General features: G+C 41.8%; 1 protein-coding gene across 1 annotated transcript in view; it reads left to right on the top strand.

The window, feature by feature from the left end:
* The window catches only part of PGGT1B (protein geranylgeranyltransferase type I subunit beta), a 45,335-nt gene extending 35,352 nt beyond the window's left edge, over positions 1-9,983 (top strand). Inside the window, exons 7-9 of the mRNA XM_077290556.1 lie at positions 4,509-4,693; positions 4,897-5,005; positions 7,060-9,983. Coding sequence (XP_077146671.1) covers positions 4,509-4,693; positions 4,897-5,005; positions 7,060-7,241 — 476 coding nt within the window. The 3' untranslated portion in view covers positions 7,242-9,983. The remainder of the gene's footprint in view (positions 1-4,508; positions 4,694-4,896; positions 5,006-7,059) is intronic.
* Positions 9,984-26,266: the final 16,283 nt, after the last annotated feature.

Genomic DNA, 26,266 nt, shown 5'->3' with positions numbered 1-26,266 from the left:
AATGAATCTATAATATATGAAAGTTTAATTGTAATCATTACATTATGGTAAATAATGAAATTTTACACTATATGCTAATTTTTTGAGAAGGACCTGTATGTGTATATATATATATATATATATATATATATATATATATATATATATATATATATATATAAATATATGTATATATAAATATATGTATATATATATATATATATATATATAAATATATGAATATATATATATATATATGAATATATGTATATATATATATATATATATATATATATATATATATATATATATATATATATATATATATATATATATATATATATATATATATATAAAATTCTGAGTGACATAGTCTTGGCTGGGAGCCTGAACTGAGTCTATGCGCATTCAACATTTTTTTTTTTCCCCACAGATAGATTTAGAAGCATGATAAAAAAAAGTGATCATACAATTTAGACCTGTTTAAATCCTATTAAATGCACTAATAGTGATGGTATAAGATTAGGGTTAAGTAAGGCCAGGTTCAGATGAGTGTATTGCTGGCACATTTTTGGCGCCTGTATCACAGAAACAAGTTATAGCGCCATCATGGGTAACAAAATGTCAGGCTCATAGGGATCTCTGAAGCCATCAGTTCAGGTTGTTATATCCACAATCGGACCAGGGCAGGTGTCCGTATTGTGGGTGCACAAATGTGCCCATAATGTCATCTGAAATCAGCCTAATTGAAATGTGGACCTATACGGTCTAATTAGTATTAGTGATGAGCGAATATACTCGTTACTCGAGATTTCCCTAGCGCGCTCAGGTGTCCTCCGAGTATTTTTTTTAGTGCTCGGAGATTTAGTTTTCATCGCCGAAGCTGAATGATTTACAGCTACTAGCCAGGCTGAGTACATGTGGGGGTTGCCTGGTTGCTAGGGAGCCCCCACATGTAATCAAGCTGGCTACGAGATGTAAATCATTCAGCTGTGGCAAAAAAACCTAAATCTCCAAGCACTAAAATATATTCGGAGGACACCTGAGCGTGCTCTGGAAATCTCGAGTAACGAGTATATTCGCTCATCACTAATTAGTATCCATGATGTGATGCACATTTTCCCTATGGTGCTATGACAATAGATTTTTCTGAGATTTGCAGAGGTCGCTGCTCTCCGTTCTTTGGCAATTCTGGCTTGAGCCAGCGATCCAAGTAATCAGTCAGGCCAGTTGTAAAGACAATGTTCATACATGGTCAATTTTGTGACCCGTTCCGGTATGAGACAGGGGTATTTTATACCTTTTATTACAAGCACTGGAAATGGTCCACAAGGAACTAAAACTTTGCCTGTAAAGCTGTAAATTGGCCCTTTTAAACTTTGGAGAAGCCCATATACCAATCTATAGCATAAATCCGACTTTCCCTTGTGGATTTCTGCCATTGGTTTCCTTTTGAGCTGGAAATGTTTGGTGCTAATATTGATGATGTGAACATGACATAAGTCGAAAGCATTGAGGAAACTGGTTCTAGTGAAGCTGACAGCTGACCTGGCTGAGCAGGGGAACATGGCTTTCCGTGGTCACACTATTTTATTCTCTGTTTGAGATTGCAATCCAATTTTTATGTTAATGTGCTGCAGCCTCCTCACCGTTTACATCTGATAAATAAAGAGTATCTTGTGCTAAGGCTGGCCATAAACCTTCTTACTTCTGACCTCTTATACACGTGCAAAACAGTTGGGCAGGTTGAAGTCCAGCCTGTCCAATCCTTCTGTTCCCTGGCAACTGTCATCAGGGGAGATTTGGTACCCCACAAAACAGATTAGGGGGACATATGGTCCTGCCGACGGGTGTGGTCTACATTCATGTCATGTGCATAGCACCTTCTCAATTTTGATTCTCTCAATAAAAGCATTAAATCTCTGCACAAAGGAAATAATAAATGAAAAAATAGATATCTGCAATCTGATCCAGGTGACACACTGCTGCACCTCACAGTACAGTACTCGTTACCGTGTGCTTAAGCCCGAGGGGAAGAAACTGTAATGCAAGATTCTGTCATTCTTGTTTGGGCAATGTCAGATTTGTATACGTGGCTTCAAGTAACACAGCTTGTTACATGTGTGCTGTGTGCATCTCTAATTTATAAACCTGAATAAACGAGTTGTTTTTACACAGTATTCCTATGTTGTGGTTTATTTAGGACATCAAGTAATACAAAACTACAAATATGACGACTACAGGAGTTTGTAGTCTGTAACTATGGAGACACATACTTCTGCATAGTAGCTGAAGATAGCTAATAGTAGTTGAACAGTATTTGAAAAATTGCACCTCAAGCTAGAAGTCTGAACGATGCTCAAAAGATATGATTCAAAGTCTGTATATATGTTACTTTACCAGTAGAATGTAGGGGAAAAAAATCACCTTTTGGACGTGTGATATTTTATTCCTCGTCATGTTGTGATTGGTCCATTGCCTTCGGTCTTTGGACTTCTAGTAAAAAATTAAATTTGGGAATTTGATAGTTAATTGCAACACCAGGAAGGAAAATACATGTATCGTAATTCTGGAAATGACAGGATTGATAAACATGTTAATGATATGCAAATTATATAATTCCACCCAGGAACAGCTGACATGTGCCGGGAAAGATGTGGTCTTCGGCGCTGAGGGAGAGACACGACATGCGCCGTACATGTACGGTGCATGTCGTGAAGGGTTTAAATGTAAAATGAGTAGTAAGACATATTAGAAGGTTTATTATCAACTTTATTTTGTTTTTACATACTCAGTAGTAATGTGTCTGGGATCTAAATTTAACTTGTAGCGGCATGTCCCTCACACTTAAAGGGAACCTGTCAGCAGGATCGTGCACAGTAACCTACAGACAGTGTCAGGTCGGCGCCGTTATACTGATTAATATGACACATTGGTTGATGAAATCCGTCTTGTTTAATCTTTATTTTCAGTTTTGAGGTAATGATATGCCTGTACTCCGGGGCGGCCTGTGAGGGTCTTCATGTGGTGCTCTGATTGGGTATTCATCAGTATGGCTTCTGACAGGTCACTGATCCCTCACTGACCTGCTCCCTAGTTTACATACTGATTATTATATGTATTGAAAACAAAACACCCTCAGCAGGCAAGCACCTGCGCTGTAGCATGATCACCTGTATAATGTGCATTAAATTGTTTTATTTTGTCATATACTGTACATTGATTAAAAAAAAATTTAATCTTTCTCAAAATGGCGCCAATCCAATAGATGCTACTGCACAGGCACCGCTGGTGCCATTTTCGCCGCCAAAAGACACTCTTCTTTTCGACCAACTTGTATGGCCCCTGCCACTTGGCCACAAATTGATTTTCAACCATGGGGATCAACACCAACATGTTGTAAATGTGGTTCTCTGGATCACTTAGGCTAGAAACTCTTTCTTTATAGAAGCAAGTCCACCTCCCATCTGCTCATTTTGTTTGTGTTGATATTACTGTATACCAGCTTATATTAATAGATAAAAAACAGAGGAATTTTAATCTAATGCTTACAAAACCTATTCCCCTAAAATCCAATTTTATTAGAATAATTAAAAGACACAAAACCCCAGACCAACAAAAAAAATAACAACCATTACCACTTACCAGCAAATATAGACATTCAAAGTTGCATATCCTTGAAATAAGATGACCTATGAGGTGAATCTATCAAGGAGTGAAAGGGAACCGGTCACTACCTACCACATCAAACCCCCTACCAGGGCCCTAATAAGCTGCCAAGTTGGTTTGTGTCAATATAGAACAGACCCACCATTTGTCTAATAATGTAGAAAAAATCAATATTCAAGATAATAATGTCAGACCCCAGTTTTATCCCGGCCTAAATGCGGAGGTTGGCACCCTAGGTACAATAGGCACAAGTGGAACCCACTTAGTGATGTTGATGAGTTTTATATGTGAATTGAATAATGCCTCTCCCCCACCCCACCTTAGAGGACACACCTTAGAGCGACACCATGTCGCTTGCCTAAAATAATCACGTTGAAAACCTTCTAAAAGTCCCTGCATTCTCTAGTCTGCCTGTCTTTTCTGTTTTGCGCTGTGTCACTCTATTGTGGAGATATTCAGATTTGTCGATTTTGGAGAGCAGTATGTGAGATCTCAGCTTATAATTTTACTGGATGTTTCTTCATAGTCTCCAATGGGAGAGTGCTTTTTACCCCTCCCTCACAGATGCTTTCAATCACTGCTCGGCAGCAGACTAGCAATCGCAGACGTTGGTGAGTTTACACTGGCTGTAGTTGAAGGATTATTAAACACCCTGTTGGGCTGTGAGGAGAGATTTCACATACTGTGCTCCAAAAGCAACAGATGTGAATATCATTAAATCAAAAATCATGCTTTGTGTATAATCTGGAACTTGTCTAATTTTACATTTTTTTGATATATCAGGAAGGTAAAATGTGTTCAGTCATGCTTTTTACGTCACTTTTTCAGTTGTTATTTACACTTGTGTTATCTTATAACAGGTGGCTCCACATTTTGTGGTATTGCTTCTCTGTGTCTCATGGGAAAACTTGAAGATGTTTTCTCTGAGAAAGAACTCAACAGAATAAGAAGATGGTGCATCATGAGGCAACAGAATGGCTTCCATGGGCGACCCAACAAGCCAGTTGACACCTGTTATTCCTTTTGGGTGGGAGCAACTCTAACGGTAAGATTTCAACTATAACTAAATTTGATAACTTTTTGTAACTTTCTTGCTAGTAATAGGAGTAGCTTCATTGCCTTCTACAGCTCATGTCTGCTCATTTCTCTTGGATTGTACGCAATACACTTATGTATGTCACAGATTGTTTTGTATTGCCATTCTTCATTTACTAATCTTATTAAATCTCATTTTTTTTATTATTGCAGTTGTTAGACATCTTCAAGTATACAAATTTTGAGAAAAACAGAAATTTTATTTTATCTACCCAAGACCGTTTAGTTGGTGGTTTTGCAAAGTGGCCAGATAGCCATCCAGGTATTTTTTATTATTATTCTATAATTTTATGCATTTAAATATCTGTGCAATTCTGCACTAATGTGTCATAGCCTGAGTGGAATTTAAAGGGAACCTGTCAGCAGTATTGTGCACAGTAACCTACACAGTGTCAGGTCGGCACCATTATGCTGATTAAAATAATACCTTGGTTGATGAAATCCGTCTTGTGGTTGTTGTGTAACCTTTATTTTCAGTTTTGAGGTAATGACATGCCCGTGCTCCGGGGCGGCCTGTGGGGGTCTTCATGCGGTGCTCTGATTAGGTATTCATAATGCAGACTGCTTAGACCTATATGTACAAGAGAACAAGAGACACCAGAAAGAGCAAAATATGATTAGGTATCAAAATTTACAAGTGTTTGCAGGTGTCAGTATGGACAAAAGAATGGCAGTACCCCCATGCATATGAGTGCCCCCTTGTACCCCACTGAGCACACCCATGGCTCACACTACATGATCTTCACTGCCATGAAATAGGCTTCCCTTTCGGCTACCCTCTATAGGATCTGCATTGTTACCAATATCCATAAAAGCAGGTCACTGTGAACCATGTCCTCCCTTACCCTACTTGCCTTACCTCCCTATGGGCCTTTACTAAGTTGCTCCATGCATTGCACGGTCTCCAGTATTTAAGTCACGTGTGTGTGTGTGTGTGTGTGTATCTATGTACAGTACAGACCAAAAGTTTGGACACACCTTCTCATTTAAAGATTTTTCTGAATTTTCATTACTGGGAAAATTGTACATTCACACTGAAGGCATCAAACCTATGAATTAACACATGTGGAATTATATACTTAACAAAAAAGTGTGAAACAACTGAAAATATGTCTTACATTCTAGGTTCTTCAAAGTAGCCACCTTTTGCAATCACAAGACGAACTTCATCAACCAAGGTGTCATTTTATTCAGGATAACTGCGCCGACCTGACACTGTCTGTTACTGTGCACAATCCTGCTGAAAGGTTCCCGACATCGGACGTATTAATTCGCCGATGTCAGTATCCCCCGGTTTGATGTAGGCTCCGGCGGTGAGCCTACATCTTTCCGGGGACATGTTAACTGTTTTGAACAGCTGACATGTGCCCGCAATAGCCGCGGGTGGAATCGCGATCCACCTGGGGCAATTAACTAGTTAAATGCCGCTGTCAAATGCATTTAAATCGCGCTTCCGGCCATCGGGCTGGAAATACGCACATCAGTGACTACCCCCGTCACATGATCAGGGGTCATCGGTTCATTGGCATGACAACCAGAGGTCTCCTTGAGACCTCTATGGTTGTCAGTGGCGGATTGCTATAAACGCCACCCAGTGGTCAGTGCTTATAGCAACTCAGCAATTCAACTACATAGAGGCGATCTGAACATCGCCTGTAGAGACTATTGTAGCATGGCAAAAGTAAAAAAAAATAAAAAAAATTTTTTTAAATCACCTCCCTTTTGCCCCATTCAAAATAAAACAAAAATCAAACCTACACATATTTGGTATCACCACTTTCAGAATCCCCCGATCTATCAATAAAAAAAAAGGATTAACCTGATCTCTAAATGGCGTAGCGAGGAAAAGAGTCAAAACACCAGAATTACAATTTTTGATCGCTGCAACATTGCATTAAAATGTAATAACGGGCGATCAAAAGAACGTATCTGCACAAAAGTGGTATCATTAAAAACGCCAGCTCGGCATGCAAAAAATAAGCCCTCACCCAACCCCAGATCACGAAAAATGGAGACGCTGCCAGTATTGTAAAATGCTTTTTTTAAAGCAAAGTTTGAACATTTTTTTTAGAACCTAGACATGTTTAGTGTCTATGAACTCGTAATGACCTGGAGAATCAAAATGGCAGGTCAGTTTTAGCATTTAGTGAACCTAGCAAAAAAAGCCAAACAAAAAACAATTGTGGGATTGCACTTTTTTTGTAATTACTCCGCACTTGGAATCTAGCTCAGTACTGTATATTTAAAACTTACAACTTACTAAGAACAAAATACCAAAGTATGTAATATATCTGTACATTATGTTTTTAACTCTAGACGCCTTGCACGCATACTTTGGGATCTGTGGCCTTTCTTTGATGGGGGAGTCTGGTATTAATGAAGTCCACCCAGCACTGAATGTAAGCCTGACAACATACAAACATCTCAAGCATCTCCATGACTCCTGGAAAGCCAAGAACTGTGAAAAGAATTCCAATCATCTGCACCTCAGTACTTGACTGATGGCCACCAACATCACTTAGGCTGGAGATCCCTATCCCCACTTCTAAGCCATGTATTAACCAAGTGTGCTTTTGTGTACTGGAGTCATTCGATCAAAGTGGTCATCAGTTAGTAGCACTGCATTGTACAACAGGCTTCAACCACTCCTCCTGTACCTCAATAAAAAATAGATTTTATAAGATAGGATTATTTAAAAGAGCTCCCTTTATCATGCCGCAGCTTTAGACATTTACTCCTATGATCATGTAAAAGCTTTATTTGGTGCCTACAACACAAAACCCATAAGTACTAATACAAAGAGATCTTATTCTATCAAATCTGCATAGAAGGTGAATTATGTGAATTCTTGTTATGCAGGCTATAAACCATGGCCAAATCCCCGCTGGCACACCAGAAAATAAATCAAGTGGATCTGATCTAACTTATTTTAAACATCGTTTTAGATCTATTAAGTAGATGTCTGCACAGTTTTTATTAAGTGGCTGCGCCAAAAGTTTAATTGGGTTGTTCTTCACATTGACATAGTTGCCTTTGAGTTGCAATAAAATCCCAGCATTACCACGATCTGCGAGCGACCTCAAGGTTTCCCGATCAGGAAAAAAGTTGTGACAGACTTCTGAGAAATGCAAAAATATCAAAGATGTCAGATTTTTTGTTGTCTTGTGAATGTTTAAATGTATAACTAAATATGGAAGATATGGTTAATTTGTGATTTATTTATTTTTTTCACCCCTCGGAGGTTACTTTCTGCCGTCTTGGACCTCCAACCCAAATAAAATTTAAGCAGGAGGCTCCAAATTTCTTCTGCCATTTCAGGTGACTTCAGAATATGCTGCCGGGTTGTGTACTTGAGGAATAACACTATTCATGGCCATTATATGACCTGTAGTTTTCCCTTACGCAGACTCCATCTCATTATCAGTTGTCTCTCAGCTAGTGGGTGTACGTAGACTAGCTGCTATGGTCGCTCTCATTCCCACCACACAGACATGAGGGATTCCTGCTCTCTTGTCGCTATCTAGCACAGAAGCAGCAGCATGGAGGAGATTATTTAATAGTACTGAACAGTGTAGTTAGGAATCCAGTTCTGGTGTGACATAAAACACTTACTAGAAAGCAATTGATGGGTCGGTGTGTGCCTTTCTTTCCCTCCATTTCTCCTTTCCTCTCCATAGACTTCAATAAGCACCTGTAATCTGATACCTCAGTGAGCTGGCACTTTGTCTTATTTTGATCGAGGATGATTTTGGCAGTTTTTAGATTGATAGATTGCGGGAGCGTGGGGGAAGAAGTGGCTTATAAGTGGAGAAAGAAGAATATTTCTCTTATTAAAATATATTGCAATGTTTCTTATATTTTCTTGTACTAATGATTTATGCAGTGTTTGTTAAAATGATTACTTAATATAACAAAATGTAGTATACTGGCTTCATGATATGCTCCAATAGTATGGCTTGGTACAGGAAATCACCTGTGCTCCCAGGTCAAGTGAGTTCATATCGTGAAGGTAAGGGAATGAAGCCAGTAATGGTGCAGTGGGGAGGAGAACACTGTGCAAACGGTTTAGGCGGGTGTGGGAAAAATGCTGCAAAGTATGAATAAAAATTATGTTAATAGTTTATTTTTATCATTTAACAAAATGCAAAGTGAATGATCAAAAGCAAAATCTATATCGTACGAATATGTGGCCCTTTGTCTTTAAAACATCATCAGTTCTTGAAGTTACATTTGTATTTGCACAAGCCTACAAACACAGAAGATCTGCGGCTAGTTCTCCAAGATGTTTGGAGCATCCTCCTTGCTGAATTCATCAACAACAGTGTGCAAGTGTGCCTAGAAGAATTGATGCCTGAAGCAGACTTATGAATCCCCGCCAAGCACGGTGTGCGCGGGGATTCGCCGGCTTCAGACCCTTTGTGTGTATGAATTATACATATTCCCGGCAAGTTGGACCCTTGTATTGAGCCAAGGATGGGCCCGGTCTAGTGACACAGCCGGTCAGTAGGCATGTCCGACTAGAGGACAAGTGTATGCAGCAAGACCCCTCCCACTAGACCAGCTCTGGTCGGGAGTATGTATAACTCAGCATATCCTCCGGTCTCGGGTCTGAACCCAGCTAATCTCTGCAGCGCACAGTTAATGGGCTGGGGGGATTCCGAAGTTTGCAATCACACAGAGGGACTGCAGGCTTATTGGTTTTTATCAGACAACCCCTTTCATAGAGAAACTATTAACACTTTGAAAGCATTCTTTCTTTGCAGCATTTTGTTTTTTGCACGGTACTGTATAGTGCCATTTGTTAATTTCAGCAATTTGGAGCATCCCATCTTGTTTTATTAAAGGTCAGAAAACCTGTGTAATATAAACCTGTGTAATATAAAAGACCTTTGCCAGCAAGTATTTTATTAAACGATGACCATTTATCTCAGAGCCTGGCAATCTCTAAGTAACATATCTGTGTACGGTTCATGAATTATCTGTTTAATTGTACTAAATACCGGGTCTGCCAAAAATACGGTATCTGTTGTACAGGAAAACCATTCAAGCATTTTGCATGTCTCACATAGTAATATTTTTATGAAAAATTCATCCTTTCCAGCTTCATCGCACAATATTGCCAAGTATTGACCACAGAATGTGTGCTATGCGCTGCATTTTACTACAGGTGCATTATTTAAGTAAATGAGTCTGTAGTAATGATTTCTAAATTTTTTTACAATAAATATAATTGTACAGCTGCTTCATGTGAATACTTGTTTTTATTTGGATGGGTCTGTATTGGAACAAATGAGTGGTCTGTTACATATTTCTCTTCAGACATAAGCCTAGAAATAAATAAGGACGTTAAACCGGATTGGTCACTGGAATTTCTTTATTTCAGTAGTGCCTGCAGGTGATACTGCACCCATGGAGCACAACCCTTTAGATTGTGATATATGATGAGACATGATCAAGTGTAACACTTTTAGGCCGGGATCACACATGCGACAAATCCTGACATCATACGAGCTGGAAGAGCACCTTGTTCTAGTGGTTTTCCTACTAAAGATACATAACACCTATCTGCAGTGGCACGTAAAAGCTTGGGCACCCCTGGTCAAAATATATATATATATATATACATTTTCATCTTTTACATTTTAAGAATTGCAAAAAGGAAAATGAGCCAATCCCAAAAGGTTTGTACACCCTGCATGGTTAGTACCTAGTCCACCCTCTTTTGAAAGTATCACAGCTTATAAATGCTTTTTGTAGCCAGGAAAGAGTCTTTCAATTCTTGTTTGAAGAATTTTTTTCCATTCTTCCTTGGAAAATTCTTCCAGTTCTGTGAGATTCCTGGGTCGTCTTGCATGCTCTGCTATTTTGAGGTCTAGCCACAGATTTTCAATGATGTTCAGATCAGGGGACTGTGAGGACCATTGTAAAACCTTCAGCTTACACCTTTTTAGGTAGTCTATTGTGGATTTTGACGTGTGTTTAGGATCATTATCCATTTGTAGAAGCCACCCTCTTTTCAACTTCAGCTTTTTTTTACAGATGGTGTTATGTGTAGAGATGGGCGAACCCGAACAGTAAAGTTCGGCGTCCGTACCGAACACCTACTGTCAAACTGTTTTTCCTCCCCAGACATGGATTACGGTGTGGGACAGAACGACGGACAGGTGAGGGATATTGTTGTTTTTTATTTGTTTTATTACAGGGGAACGAAGGCTTCGGTGGACCAGGCATTTGCTGAGTATAACTGTTTGTTATTTTTAAATAAAAAAGGAAAACTGTTTTTGTTTTATTTCTAATAAAGGACTTTATTCTGGCTGTGTCTTTTTATTTACAATGCAACGGTAGGATTAGTAATGGAGAGTGTCTTTTCTGGGCAGCTGCGGGCTGCTATTTTTAGGCTGGGGGGACAATATCCATGGCCCCTTACCAGCATGAGCCCCTAGCTGTCTTGTAGCAAGGCTGGTTGTCAAAAATGGGGGGACCCCACTCCGTTTTTTAAAATTATTTAAATAATTAAAAAATACTGCGTGGGGTCCCTTCTATTCTTGATAACTAGCCTTGCTGACAGCTGAGAGTTGCAGCCCCCAGCTGTGAGTTTTGCCTGACTGGTTAACAAAAATACAGGGGAAGCCGCGCTGGATTTTTTAATAAATTATTTACAGCGCAGAAGCAGCAGATGAATACTCCCATCCCCCACTCCTGCTCTTGCTGTTATTAGCGGCAGCAGGTGTCTGATGATAAGAGCAGTTGCCCATCAGCTGACACCAGTGACCAGAGGTAAACTTTATACCTCCGATCACAGCTGAGCGCTCACGCAGTCTTTTGACAGCATGGGAACCGCGGCTCTCTGACCGGCGGGGATGGTTTCACCGCTGATCAGAAGCTGTGTTTGCCATGCTGTCATGCAAATGACAGCGCAGCAAACACTGGATGTTCGGGCCCCCCATTCAAGTAAATGGGATCCAGGTTCGAGTCTGGGTACTGTTCTGGTACCCGAACCCAAACTTTTTGTAACTTCGGCTGATCCCACCGGACCCAAACATCCAGGTGTCCGCCCATCTCTAGTTATGTTTGCATCAAGAATTTGTTGAAATTTAATTGAATCCATTCTTCCTGTAAAATGTTCCTTGTGCCATTGGCTGCAACACAATCCCAAAGCATGATTGATCCACCGCCGTGACTAATGGTTGGAGAGAAATGATTTTCCTGAAATTCTGTGCCCTTTTTTCTCCACACATATCTTTGATCATTGTGGCCAAAGAGTTCTGTTTACAAACTACCATATATACTTGAGTATAAGCCGAGATTTTTAGCCCATTTTTTTAGGCTGAAAGTGCCCATCTCTGCTTATACTCGAGTCATTGTGCAGGGGGTCAGCGGGGGAGGGGGAGCGGAAGGAGTGGCGGCTCTTGCATCATACTCGCCCCCTCCTGATGCGGTCTCTGCACGTGTTAAGCGGTCACGTGGTACCGCTCATTAAAGTAATGAATATGGACGCGACTCCACTCCCATAGGCGTGGAGCGCATATTCATTACTTTAATGAGCGGTACAATGTGACTGCTGAACACAGGAAGAGCTGCAGGCGCCAGAGACCATCTGAGAAGCAGAGACCGCGCCAGGATGGGGTGAGTATGACGGGAAGACACATCGGCGCGTGACGGTGGAACGGGGACAGGTGAATATCGCAAGTGTTGGGGGCCTGAGCCAGCGGCGACATCGGCACCTAGCCCCCATAGTGCGCCGGTGTCCCCGCCTGCTCAGGACACCGGCACCTCTCCCCCAGCATTGAGAGATGAGTATGTCTTTTTTTTTTTTTTATCACAGCAGCAACATATGGGGCATACAGTCATGGCCAAAAGTATTCACACCCCTTCAATTCTCTCAGATAATACTCAGTTTCTTCCTGAAAATGATTGCAAACACAAATTCTTTGGTAGTATTATCTTCATTTAATTTGTCTTAAATGAAAAAACACAAAAGAGAATGAAGCAAAAAGCAAAACATTGATCATTTCACACAAAACTCCAAAAATGGGCCAGACAAAAGTATTGGCACCCTCAGCCTAATACTTGGTTGCACAACCTTTAGCCAAAATATCTGCGACCAACCGCTTCCGGTAACCATCAATGAGTTTTTTTTTTTTCAATGCTCTGCTGGAATTGTAGACCATTCTTCTTTGGCAAACTGCTCCAGGTCCATGATATTTGAAGGGTGCCTTCTCCAAACTGCCATTTTTAGATCTCTCCACAGGTGTTCTATGGGATTCAGGTCTGGACTCATTGCTGGCCACCTTAGAAGTCTCCAGTGCTTTCTCTCAAACCATTTTCTAGTGCTTTTTGAAGTGTGTTTTAGGTCATTGTCCTGCTGGAAAACCCATGACCTCTGAGGGAGACCCAGCTTTCTCACACTGGGCCCTACATTATGCTGCAAAATTTGTTGGTAGTCTTCAGACTTCATAATGCCATGCACACGGTCAAGCAGTCCAGTGCCAGAGGCAGCAAAGCAACCCCAAAACATCAGGGAACCTCCGCCATGTTTGACTGTAGGGACCGTGTTCTTTTCTTTGAATGCCTCTTTTTTTTCTCCTGTAAACTCTATGTTGATGCCTTTGCCCAAAAAGCTCTACTTTTGTCTCATCTGACCAGAGAACATTCTTCCAAAACGTTTTAGGCTTTTTCAGGTGAGTTTTGGCAAACTCCAGCCTGGCTTTTTTATGTCTCGGGGTAAGAAGTGGGGTCTTCCTGGGTTTCCTACCATACAGTCCCTTTTAATTTAGACACCGACGGATAGTAAGGGTTGACACTGTTGTACCCTCGGACTGCAGGGCAGCTTGAACTTGTTTGGATGTTAGTCGAGGTTCTTTATCCAACATCCGCACAATCTTGTGTTGAAATCTCTTGTCAATTTTTCTTTTCCGTCCACATCAAGGGAGGTTAGCCACAGTGCCATGGGCTTTAAACTTCTTGATGACACTACGCACGGTAGACAGAGGAACATTCAGGTCTTTGGAGATGGACTTGTAGCCTTGAGATTGCTCATGCTTCCTCACAATTTGGTTTCTCAAGTCCTCAGACAGTTCTTTGGTCTCTTTCTTTTCTCCATGCTTAAATTGGTACACACAAGGACACAGGACAGAGGTTGAGTCAACTTTAATCCATGTCAGTTGGCTGCAAGTGTGATTTAGTTATTGCCAACACCTGTTAGGTGCCACAGGTAAGTTACAGGTGCTGTTAATTACACACAGAGAAGCATCACATGATTTTTCGAACAGTGCCAATGCTTTTGTCCACCCCCTTTTTTATGTTTGGTGTGGAATTATATCCAATTTGGCTTTAGAACTATTCTTTTTGTGTTTTTTTTCATTTAAGACAAATTAAATGAAGATAATAATACCAGAGAATTTGTGTTTTCAATCATTTTCAGGAAGAAACTGAGTATTATCTGACAGAATTGCAGGGGTGTGAATACTTTTGGCCATGACTGTATTATTCTATGATGCATCTTATGGGGCCATCAACCTTTATGGAGCATTATGTGGGGCATACTTTTCAATGGAGCATCTTATGGGGCCATCATTAAACTTGTATGCAGCATTATATGGGGCATATTTTTTGTATAGAGCATCTTATGGGCCCATCATAAACTTTATGGAGCATTATATCGGGCGTATTTTGTATGGAGCTTTATATGGGGCGTATTTTTTGTGGAACATCTTATGGGGCCCATCATGAACTGTATGGAGCATTATATGGGGCTCCTGATTCAATATGGATATTCAAAAACATTTAACCTACTGATGTCTCAATTTTACTTTTAGTGGTATCTATTTTTATTTTTTAAATTTACCAGTAGCTGCTGCATTTCCCACCCTATAGGCTTATACTCGAGTCAATAAGTTTTCCCAGTTTTTTGTGGCAAAATTAAGGGGGTCGGCTTATACTCGAGTGTGTGTGTGTGTGTATATATATATATATATATATATATATATATATATATATATATATATATATATATATATATATATATATATATATTAAATGTGTCCTCTTTAACTTTTAGGCCTTTTAAGCCCTGGCCAATTTTTGTTTTTGCGTTCCTGTTTTTCACTCCTCTTCTTCCCAGAGCCATAACTTTTTTTATTTTTCCATCAATATGGCCATGTGAGTTTTTTTTTGTTGTTGTACTGGAAAATGGGGGGAAAAAAATTCCAAGTGCGGTGAAATTGCAAAAATGTGCAAGTCCACAATTTATTTATTTTTAAACCATGCTAGAACTGACCTGCCATTACGATTCTCCGAGTCATTTCGAGTTCATAGATACCAAACATGTCTAGGTTCTTTTTTATGTAACTGGGGAAAAAAAAAAAGACCCGTAGTGTCTTAATTTTTCGTGATCTGGGGCCAGGTGAGGGATCATTTTTATTGATACTATTATGGTGTATATATGATGTTTGGTCTCTTTTTTGACATTTGTGGCTTTTTTTCTCCTTACGCCATTTACCGATCAGATTAATTCTTTTTATATATTGATAGATTGGGTGATTCTGAAATCGGCATTACCGATAGAGATAGATATAGATATATATATATATATATATATATATATATATATATATATATATATTTATTTTAAATTGTTTTATTTTGAATGGGGGCGAGTGAGGGGTGATTTAAACTTTTTATATATATTTTTTTATATTTTTAAACTTTTTTTTTACTTGCTTCAATAATCTCCATGGGAAACTAGAAGCTGTGATTTTCCGATCGCCTGTGCTGTACACAGCAGGGCTTCAGCCCTGCTCTGTGTAGCAGAAATGCTCATTTGCTATGAGATCAGACTGCTGGGCAGTGCTCATAGCTATCCGGCAATGCGCATTTTCTGGATGTATTTTCTGCGCTCATACGTCTGTAAAACACGCTAGTGTGACCCCGGCCTTAGTCTAGTCACAACGGTTTTTTACATTTGTGGAGGATCTCTGTGGTGAATTTCCTTAGTATTGCACAGGTGATGGAATTATTGCCTGTGCAGGTGATGCAATTATCACCTATGCAATACTAAGGAAATCCTGAAAACATTACCTGGATGAACTCATATGAACTCGAGCGTGGGAAGATGTTCTGAAAAGTTCCCACGCTCGAGTTCATATGAGTTCATCCAGCAGAGAGTGCATCACTGTGACTCGAGGTAACTACAGCACATTCCCCTGCACTCCATTCATTCACCAAGTTTTACAGGCAGGAGCACAGCTGCATTAGCAGAGCTCCTGGGTGTAAAATGATTTAACCCCTTCAGATGGATTTACAGCGTGGGACAAGACTGTAACGACGGAAGGTATGGAATATTGTTTGGGGTTTTTTTAACTTTATTTCAGGTGACAAGGGTCTTCAGGTGGATGAAGAGTATAATAAAATATTAAAACACCATGTGTCTTTATTTCATTAAAATACTTTTTAATAATGTGTGTGTGTTTTATTAACCATTTCGTACTATTGGATTAATAATGGATAGGTGTCATAATTGACGCCTCTCCATTATTAACCTGGCTTAATGTCACCTTACAATAGCAAGGTGACATTAACCCTTCATTACCCCATATCCCACCACTACAGGGGAGTGGGAAGAGAGAGGCTAAGTGCAAGAATAGGCACATCTTACAGATGTGCCTTTTCTGGGGTGGCTGGGGGCAGATGTTTTTAGCCAGGGGAGGGCCAATAACCATGGTCCCTCTCTAGGCTATTAATATCTGCCCTCAGTCACTGGCTTTCCCACTCTGGCGGAGAAAATTGCACGGGAGCCCACGCCAATTTATTCCGGGATTTAACCCTTTAATTTAATAGAGCCCCCAAATTTTACACAAAAGCACTTCTTACATTAGTAAAGAGGAATATGTAATAAAAGAAGGGATATGAGATGGTTTACTGTATGTAAACCTTGTCTCATATCCTGTCGGGTTTGTGAAGGAGATAGCAAAAGCCGGCAATTGAATTACCGGCTTTTATGCTATCTAGCGCTGAATTAAAAAAAAATATATATATATATATGTGTCTCAATGATATATATATATATATATATATCTATGTTTGAGCCGATGGATCCATGATATGTCCATTTTGCAATCCTGCGAGAAAAAAAATCGCCATACGGATGACACACGGATAAATTTGTGCGTAAAAATCGCATCCTCGCATTGAATACGGAACAGTGTTTTGGGACAATTATTGTGTATTACGGCCGTAAAAAAACGGACCGTATTTACTTACGCCTAGTGTGACCCCGGCCTAAAGCTGCGCATATTTGGCCACCATGATATTTGTGATTTATAGAGACAATGGGCCAAATCAAGCAATGGAGCAAGAAGCAGAACACCGCTGGTTTACAAGGATGAAATCGCAATAAAAGTAGTACCAGTATAATCCCGTTCTTGTTAGAATTGGATTGTTATCCCTCGTAGCTCATTTTCCACCCTTCTAAAAGACTCCTAACAATCTCGCTATTGCTGTCCTGTAGTATAAATGGAAACTAAAATATGATCCCCTTCTGCCCTAGACCACTAAATTTAGGGTATTTAAACTATGCAGACTACCAGAGAACCTTTTAAAAAGGTATTCCATCTTTTTTCTGCTCTCAGTATGGAATGCCTCTTATGATGCATCTTTTAGTATGTGCCCGTTTTGTATGAAGTGTTGCTGTACATGTCTCGGTGACACAAGCTCCACTCTGATTACCGACATTTTGTGTGCCTGATAGAGACCCATTACTTGTGTGTAATTCTTGTTTTGTGGTGATCGGTGACAGGATGAGTAATTCTTGACAATGGCTTCCTGTCGCATGCTGTGTCATATACTTGTCTTCCTTTGTGTTATCAAATGTCTTCTCATTTCCTTTAAATACATCTTTACACACATCTCATGTTTTAGATGAATTGCTGCATGTATGCGATACACTGCCGAAAACAATACTTTCTAATATTTCAGAACTTGATCAGCAAAAATGGATGCTGGTTTGCAATTGTGGATTTAGAATTGAAAGGGGATTTAGAATTGAAAGGGAACCTGTCACTAGAAATAACACTGTTAACCCCTTAAGTACCAAGGGTATTTGTTTTTGCGTTTGCATTTTTTTGCTCCCACAGCCATAACTTTTTTTATTTTTCCGTCAATATGGCCATGTGAGGGCTTGTTTTTTGCAGGACAAGTTGTACTTTCGATTACCACCATTGATTTTTACCATATCATGTACTGGAAAACGGGAAATAAATTGCAAAAAAAAGTGCAATTCCACAATCGTTTTTTGTTTTTTTTGCCATGTTCACTAAATGCTAAAACTGACCCGCCATTATGATTCTCCAGGTCATTACGAGTTCACAGACACCAAACATGTCTAGGTTCTTTTTTTTTTAACTGCTGAAAAAAAATTCTAAAGTTTGTAAATAAAAAAAAAAAAATTCCGAGATCCGTAGCATCTCCATTTTTCGGGACCTGGGGCCAGGTGAGGGCTTATTTTTTGCGCGCTTCTCTGGCGTTTTTATTGATACCATTTTGGTGTGTATTCGATCTTTTGATCATCTGTTATTGCATTTTATTGCAATGTTGCAGCGAGCAAAAAAACATAATTCTGGCATTTCGATTTTTTTTTCTCACTATGCTGCTTACCAAATGGATTAACTATTTTTTTATATTGATTAGGCGATTCTGAATGCGGCAATACTAAATGTGTATTTTTTTTATTGTTTTATTTTGAATGGGGCGAAAAGGGGGTGATTTGAACTTTTATATTTTTTAATATTTTTAAAAACTTTTTTTTTTTCTTTTGGTATGCTTCAATAGTCTCCATAGGAGACTAGAAGCAGCGATAACCCAATCTGCTCTGCTACATGCAGGCGATGATCACATCGCCTGCATGTAGCAGAATATCTCACTTGCTATGAGCCTGACCACTGGGCGGCGCTCATAGCTATCCAGCTATGACAACCACAGGGGTCTCCTGCTGACCTCGGGTTGTCATGCCCATTGGCGACCTGTGGTCGTGACACGGGCGCCGATGGAAGGAGGTAATGACTCGCTTCCTGCGAGTGCATGTTAAATGCCGCTGTCAGTTTGACAGCGGCATTTAACATGTTAACAGCCCCGGGTGAATAGCGATTCCACCCGCGGCTGTTCAGGGAACATGTCAGCTGATCAGATCAGCAGTCATGTGTCGGAAAAGGTGCCGGCTCATCGCTGGAGCCCGCACCAAATGGGGGGAGGCGTCCAATGACGGACTCCTTCCATTATTGGACGTTAAGGGGTTAATCTCCAGATATGCAGTTAATCTGCAGGTTAACAGCATTATAATGCTATCTGGCGCCTGCTTGTAGCCGAGTGCAGTGGGGGGAAAATGACCACAATGTAGAGTCAGTGTCAATCAGGGCCGGGGGTGCAGTTACAGCAGCCATTCTGTATTCTCAGAGCGGTGACTGACCGGCCCAGGCCTCGCCCCTGTGACTGAATACCGAATGCTGGTGGGGAGAATAAAGATAATTTTCTCCCAATTGCATTTGGCTGCATGCAGGCGCTGGACAGCATCATATCGCTGTTAACCTGCAGATATGGGGTTAATCTGCAGGTTAACAGCGTTGTTCCTGGTGGCAGAGAGCACTGGGCTATAATAAAATGGCAGCTAGTCACACCTACAGCAGTGAGTTGTGCAGCCCACAGAGGCGTGCCCAGCTCACTGCTAACACCTCTCCAATGTTATAGATAGGGTCAGCGCCGGTCTATTATCTCCTATGTCCATGGGGTGCTGTAAAATGACACTGTTAGTGCCCTGCTACTGCTGCAAAACCAAGATGTCAGCCCCCAATTCCTTCTTTAAACACATATAACACACGAAATCTGTTTCACATGCATTTAAAACTTGGTTATAGCAGCATGTTATGCTACATTACAGTGATTTATTAATGATCTACAAACGCGGTACCTTACCTTTAAAGAATGGCTCCTTATATTACTTTGACCCTTTCAATAATTTAATCTCCATTTTTTTAAATCCTGTGTATAATAATGGGTAACATACAAACAGGCAATCCCTGCATGTGTTGGGTCTAACAGCTGTGAGACATGAAGCCGTGGGGACTCGAACATATTTTTAGAGCTCGGATAACACCTTATCAGAGCACGGTCACTCATCACTATTTATAAAGCAATCTGGAGCTTCTCCTCATTACCTTCAATAGGGTGAAAACCTCCCCCATCGCACACCAGATCTCTAATTTGTATATAAGGTCCTTTTTTTCCCTAATACAATAAAATATAGAGGAAGTCATTAGCATAATATTTTCCAAACTAAGATGTAACATTAGACTGCTCTGATGTAAATGGGGCATGTCACACTGCTTGGATGCAAGCTCAACCTTTTTTTGTAAACTTATATTTGGTGGTAAAACATACTGTGTGTGTGTGTGTGTGTGTGTATGTATATATATATGTGTGTGTATCTACTATATAATTGTCTAAGGCCATGTGCACACGTTCATGATTTTTCGCGGTTTTTTTTGCGTTTTTTCGCTATAAAAACGTGATAAAAACGTGAAAAAAACGCTAACCTATGCCTCCTATTATTTACAGTGTATTCCGCATTTTTTGTGCAAATGTTGCGATTTTTTCCGCGAAAAAATCGCATCGCGGAAAAAAAAGCAACATGTTCATTAAAAATGCGGAATTGCGGGGATTCCGCACACCTATGAGTCCATTGATCTGCTTACTTCCCGCACGGGGCTGTGCACACCATGCGAGAAGTAAGCAGATTATGTGCGGTTGGTACCCAGGGTGGAGGAGAGGAGACTCTCCTCCACGGACTGGGCGCCATATAATTGGTAAAAAAAAAAGAATTAAAATAAAAAATAGTGATATACTCACCTTCGATGTCTTCCCGCCTCTCAGGTGCATGCTGCCGCTTCGGTTCCTGTAGCTGGTGTGCGGTGAAGGACCTGCGATGACGTCACGGTCCTGTGATTGGTCGAGACCGGTCATGTGACCGCTCACGTGACCGCGACGTCATCGAAGGTCCTGTGCGCACACACCATCTATACGGAACGGACGCCGCTGAGGTCTGCAGGTGAGAATAAGCATTTTTTTTATTTTTTTTATTATTTTTAAACATTCTATCTTTTACTATAGATGCTGCATAAGCAGCATCTATAGTAAAAAGTTGGTCACACTTGTCAAACAGTATGTTTGACAAGTGTGACCAACCTGTCAGTCAGTTTTCCAAGCGATGCTACAGATCGCTTGGAAAACTTTAGCATTCTGCAAGCTAATTACGCTTGCAGAATGCTAAAAAAAACGCGAAAAAAACGGAAAAAAACCGCAAAAAAAAAAATGCGGATTTCTTGCAGAAAATTTCCGGTTCTCTTCAGGAAATTTCTGCAAGAAATCCGGACGTGTGCACATACCCTAAGGGTCACTTCTGTCTGTCCTTCTGTCTTTCTGTCACGGATATTTATTGGTTGCGGCCTCTGTCTGTCATGGGATCCAAGTCGCTGATTAGTCTCGCCAGCTGCCTGTCATGGCTGCCGCGACCAATCAGCGATTAGTCCCTCCCTACTCCCCTGCAGTCACTGCCCGGCGCCCGCTCCATACTCCCCGCAGTCACCGCTGACACAGGGTTAATGCCAGCGGTAACGGACCGCGTTATGCCACGGGTAACTCACTCCGTTACCGCCGCTATTAACCCTGTGTGACCACGTTTTTACTATTGATGCTGCCTATGCAGCGTCAATAGTAAAAACATCTAATATTAAAAAAAAATAAAAAATCATTATATACTCACCGACGTCATCACAAGTCCTGCGCGAGAAGGAGGCGACAGAACTAAAAGGGGCCCTCGGAAGGTGAGTATATGTTTATTTTTTAACCTGTGACATACGTGGCTGGGCAATATACTACGTGACTGGGCAATATACTATGTGGCTGGGCAATATACTATGTGGCTGGGCAATATACTATGTGGCTGGGCAATATACTATGTGGCTGGGCAATATACTATGTGGCTGGGCAATATACTATGTGGCTGGGCAATATACTATGTGGCTGGGCAATATACTATGTGGCTGGGCAATATACTATGTGGCTGGGCAATATACTATGTGGCTGGGCAATATACTATGTGGCTGGGCAATATACTATGTGGCTGGGCAATATACTATGTGGCTGGGCAATATACTATGTGGCTGGGCAATATACTATGTGGCTGGGCAATATACTATGTGGCTGGGCAATATACTATGTGGCTGGGCAATATACTATGTGGCTGGGCAATATACTATGTGGCTGGGCAATATACTATGTGGCTGGGCAATATACTATGTGGCTGGGCAATATACTATGTGGCTGGGCAATATACTATGTGGCTGGGCAATATACTATGTGGCTGGGCAATATACTATGTGGCTGGGCAATATACTATGTGGCTGGGCAATATACTATGTGGCTGGGCAATATACTATGTGGCTGGGCAATATACTATGTGGCTGGGCAATATACTATGTGGCTGGGCAATATACTATGTGGCTGGGCAATATACTATGTGGCTGGGCAATATACTATGTGGCTGGGCAATATACTATGTGGCTGGGCAATATACTATGTGGCTGGGCAATATACTATGTGGCTGGGCAATATACTATGTGGCTGGGCAATATACTATGTGGCTGGGCAATATACTATGTGGCTGGGCAATATACTATGTGGCTGGGCAATATACTATGTGGCTGGGCAATATACTATGTGGCTGGGCAATATACTATGTGGCTGGGCAATATACTATGTGGCTGGGCAATATACTATGTGGCTGGGCAATATACTATGTGGCTGGGCAATATACTATGTGGCTGGGCAATATACTATGTGGCTGGGCAATATACTATGTGGCTGGGCAATATACTATGTGGCTGGGCAATATACTATGTGGCTGGGCAATATACTATGTGGCTGGGCAATATACTATGTGGCTGGGCAATATACTATGTGGCTGGGCAATATACTATGTGGCTGGGCAATATACTATGTGGCTGGGCAATATACTATGTGGCTGGGCAATATACTATGTGGCTGGGCAATATACTATGTGGCTGGGCAATATACTATGTGGCTGGGCAATATACTATGTGGCTGGGCAATATACTATGTGGCTGGGCAATATACTATGTGGCTGGGCAATATACTATGTGGCTGGGCAATATACTATGTGGCTGGGCAATATACTATGTGGCTGGGCAATATACTATGTGGCTGGGCAATATACTATGTGGCTGGGCAATATACTATGTGGCTGGGCAATATACTATGTGGCTGGGCAATATACTATGTGGCTGGGCAATATACTATGTGGCTGGGCAATATACTATGTGGCTGGGCAATATACTATGTGGCTGGGCAATATACTATGTGGCTGGGCAATATACTATGTGGCTGGGCAATATACTATGTGGCTGGGCAATATACTATGTGGCTGGGCAATATACTATGTGGCTGGGCAATATACTATGTGGCTGGGCAATATACTATGTGGCTGGGCAATATACTATGTGGCTGGGCAATATACTATGTGGCTGGGCAATATACTATGTGGCTGGGCAATATACTATGTGGCTGGGCAATATACTATGTGGCTGGGCAATATACTATGTGGCTGGGCAATATACTATGTGGCTGGGCAATATACTATGTGGCTGGGCAATATACTATGTGGCTGGGCAATATACTATGTGGCTGGGCAATATACTATGTGGCTGGGCAATATACTATGTGGCTGGGCAATATACTATGTGGCTGGGCAATATACTATGTGGCTGGGCAATATACTATGTGGCTGGGCAATATACTATGTGGCTGGGCAATATACTATGTGGCTGGGCAATATACTATGTGGCTGGGCAATATACTATGTGGCTGGGCAATATACTATGTGGCTGGGCAATATACTATGTGGCTGGGCAATATACTATGTGGCTGGGCAATATACTATGTGGCTGGGCAATATACTATGTGGCTGGGCAATATACTATGTGGCTGGGCAATATACTATGTGGCTGGGCAATATACTATGTGGCTGGGCAATATACTATGTGGCTGGGCAATATACTATGTGGCTGGGCAATATACTATGTGGCTGGGCAATATACTATGTGGCTGGGCAATATACTATGTGGCTGGGCAATATACTATGTGGCTGGGCAATATACTATGTGGCTGGGCAATATACTATGTGGCTGGGCAATATACTATGTGGCTGGGCAATATACTATGTGGCTGGGCAATATACTATGTGGCTGGGCAATATACTATGTGGCTGGGCAATATACTATGTGGCTGGGCAATATACTATGTGGCTGGGCAATATACTATGTGGCTGGGCAATATACTATGTGGCTGGGCAATATACTATGTGGCTGGGCAATATACTATGTGGCTGGGCAATATACTATGTGGCTGGGCAATATACTATGTGGCTGGGCAATATACTATGTGGCTGGGCAATATACTATGTGGCTGGGCAATATACTATGTGGCTGGGCAATATACTATGTGGCTGGGCAATATACTATGTGGCTGGGCAATATACTATGTGGCTGGGCAATATACTATGTGGCTGGGCAATATACTACGTGGCTCCGTGCTGTATACTACGTCACTGGGCAATATACTACGTTGCTGGGCAATATACTACGTGGCTGGGCAATATACTACGTGGCTGGGCAATATACTACGTGGCTGGGCAATATACTATGTGGCTGGGCAATATACTATGTGGCTGGGCAATATACTATGTGGCTGGGCAATATACTATGTGGCTGGGCAATATACTATGTGGCTGGGCAATATACTATGTGGCTGGGCAATATACTATGTGGCTGGGCAATATACTATGTGGCTGGGCAATATACTATGTGGCTGGGCAATATACTATGTGGCTGGGCAATATACTATGTGGCTGGGCAATATACTACGTGGCTGGGCAATATACTACGTGGCTCCGTGCTGTATACTACGTCACTGGGCCTTCCTGACGGTGTTTGAGAGGGTCGCTGAGAGGGAAAAACTCCCGCCAGAGCAGTGGGCAGAGGTACTGGCACCATACCTGACGGGAGAACCCCAGAAGGCATACTATAATTTGACCTTGCAGGATGCCAAAGAGTATCACAAATTGAAAGTCGAGATTCTCGCACGTTTGGGGGTGACACTGACTGTTAGGGCACAGCGAGTTCACTGCTGGGCCTATCACCGGGACAAATCGCCTCGCTCCCAAATGTTTGACCTGTTGCACCTGGTCCAGAAATGGCTGCAGCCAGAGTTATGTACACCTGCACAGATGGTGGAACGAGTGATGATGGATCGGTTTGTGCATTCCCTCCCGAGGGCCATACAGACTTGGGTTGCCCAGGGTGATCCCCAGAATGCCGACTAACTGATCGGACTGGTCGAGAGATACCAAGGGATGGAAGGCTCCTTTGAGAGGCAGCCCATGCCGTACTGGGGGTCCCAGAAAGCTGCTGAGTCCCAAAAAGGGGTGGCGCGTCCAAGGTCACAAAGGGCGGGGGAGGTGGTGCCCAAGGTCCCTACGGGTGATATTATTTGCTGGAGGTGCCACGGGCCAGGACATATAGCTGCCCGTTGTTCCCAGACCACTGAGCAGATGGACTGCAGCATGGGACGCCGTTGTTCATACTATGCGTATCCAGCCTGCAGTGTGAACTCTCCGCCCAACGAGGGACCTCAAGCGTGTCCCGTAAGGGTGAACGGTCGAGCAGCAACGGCGCTGTTAGACTCAGGGAGCTTAGTGACCCTGGTGAGGGCCACTTTCCCTCTCCACCTGCTCCCAGGAAAGAAGGTCGGCGTGCGGTGCATACATGGTGATGCCAAGGACTACCCTTTGGCCAGGGTGGACATTGAAACGGCATGTGGCACTGAGTCCCACCTAGTCGGCGTTGTGCAGGACTTGTTGCACCCTATAATTATTGGCCGGGATTTCTGTCTGTTTTGGGATTTGTGGGGAAAAGGTTCTGAGCTCCCTAGCAAGAGTAGGGAACCAGTGAACCCTGGAAGGGTGTCACCACACCCAGAGACAGACAGGTTTCCTTTTTGTGTGCTGGTTGGGGATGAGGAGGAAGTGTCCCCTGCATCTGACACTATGGAGTTAGAGGTAACCGGTGAAAATTTTGGGACTGCCCAACATAGGGACCCCACTCTGAGGGAAGCCTTTAATAATGTCACAGTTATTGATGGGGTGGTACAGGAGCCGGGGGCAGACACAAGATTTCCCCATTTTCTGATGAGTGGGGAGTTGTTGTACCGGGTCACGAAAATAAGGGAGGAGTTGGTAGTGCCGGGTCCATATAGACGGAAGGTGTTGGACATGGCCCATTCACACATCTTGGGTGGACACCTAGGGGTGGAAAAAAAACGCAGGAACGGGTTGTGCAGAGATTCTATTGGCCTGGGTGTCACCGAGAAATAGTGAACTATTGCAGGTCCTGCCCTACAT

The sequence above is a fragment of the Ranitomeya variabilis genome, chromosome 1 (genome assembly GCF_051348905.1).
Source record: "Ranitomeya variabilis isolate aRanVar5 chromosome 1, aRanVar5.hap1, whole genome shotgun sequence".
Taxonomy (NCBI): domain Eukaryota; kingdom Metazoa; phylum Chordata; class Amphibia; order Anura; family Dendrobatidae; genus Ranitomeya; species Ranitomeya variabilis.
This window is presented reverse-complemented; position numbering and strand designations above follow the sequence as displayed.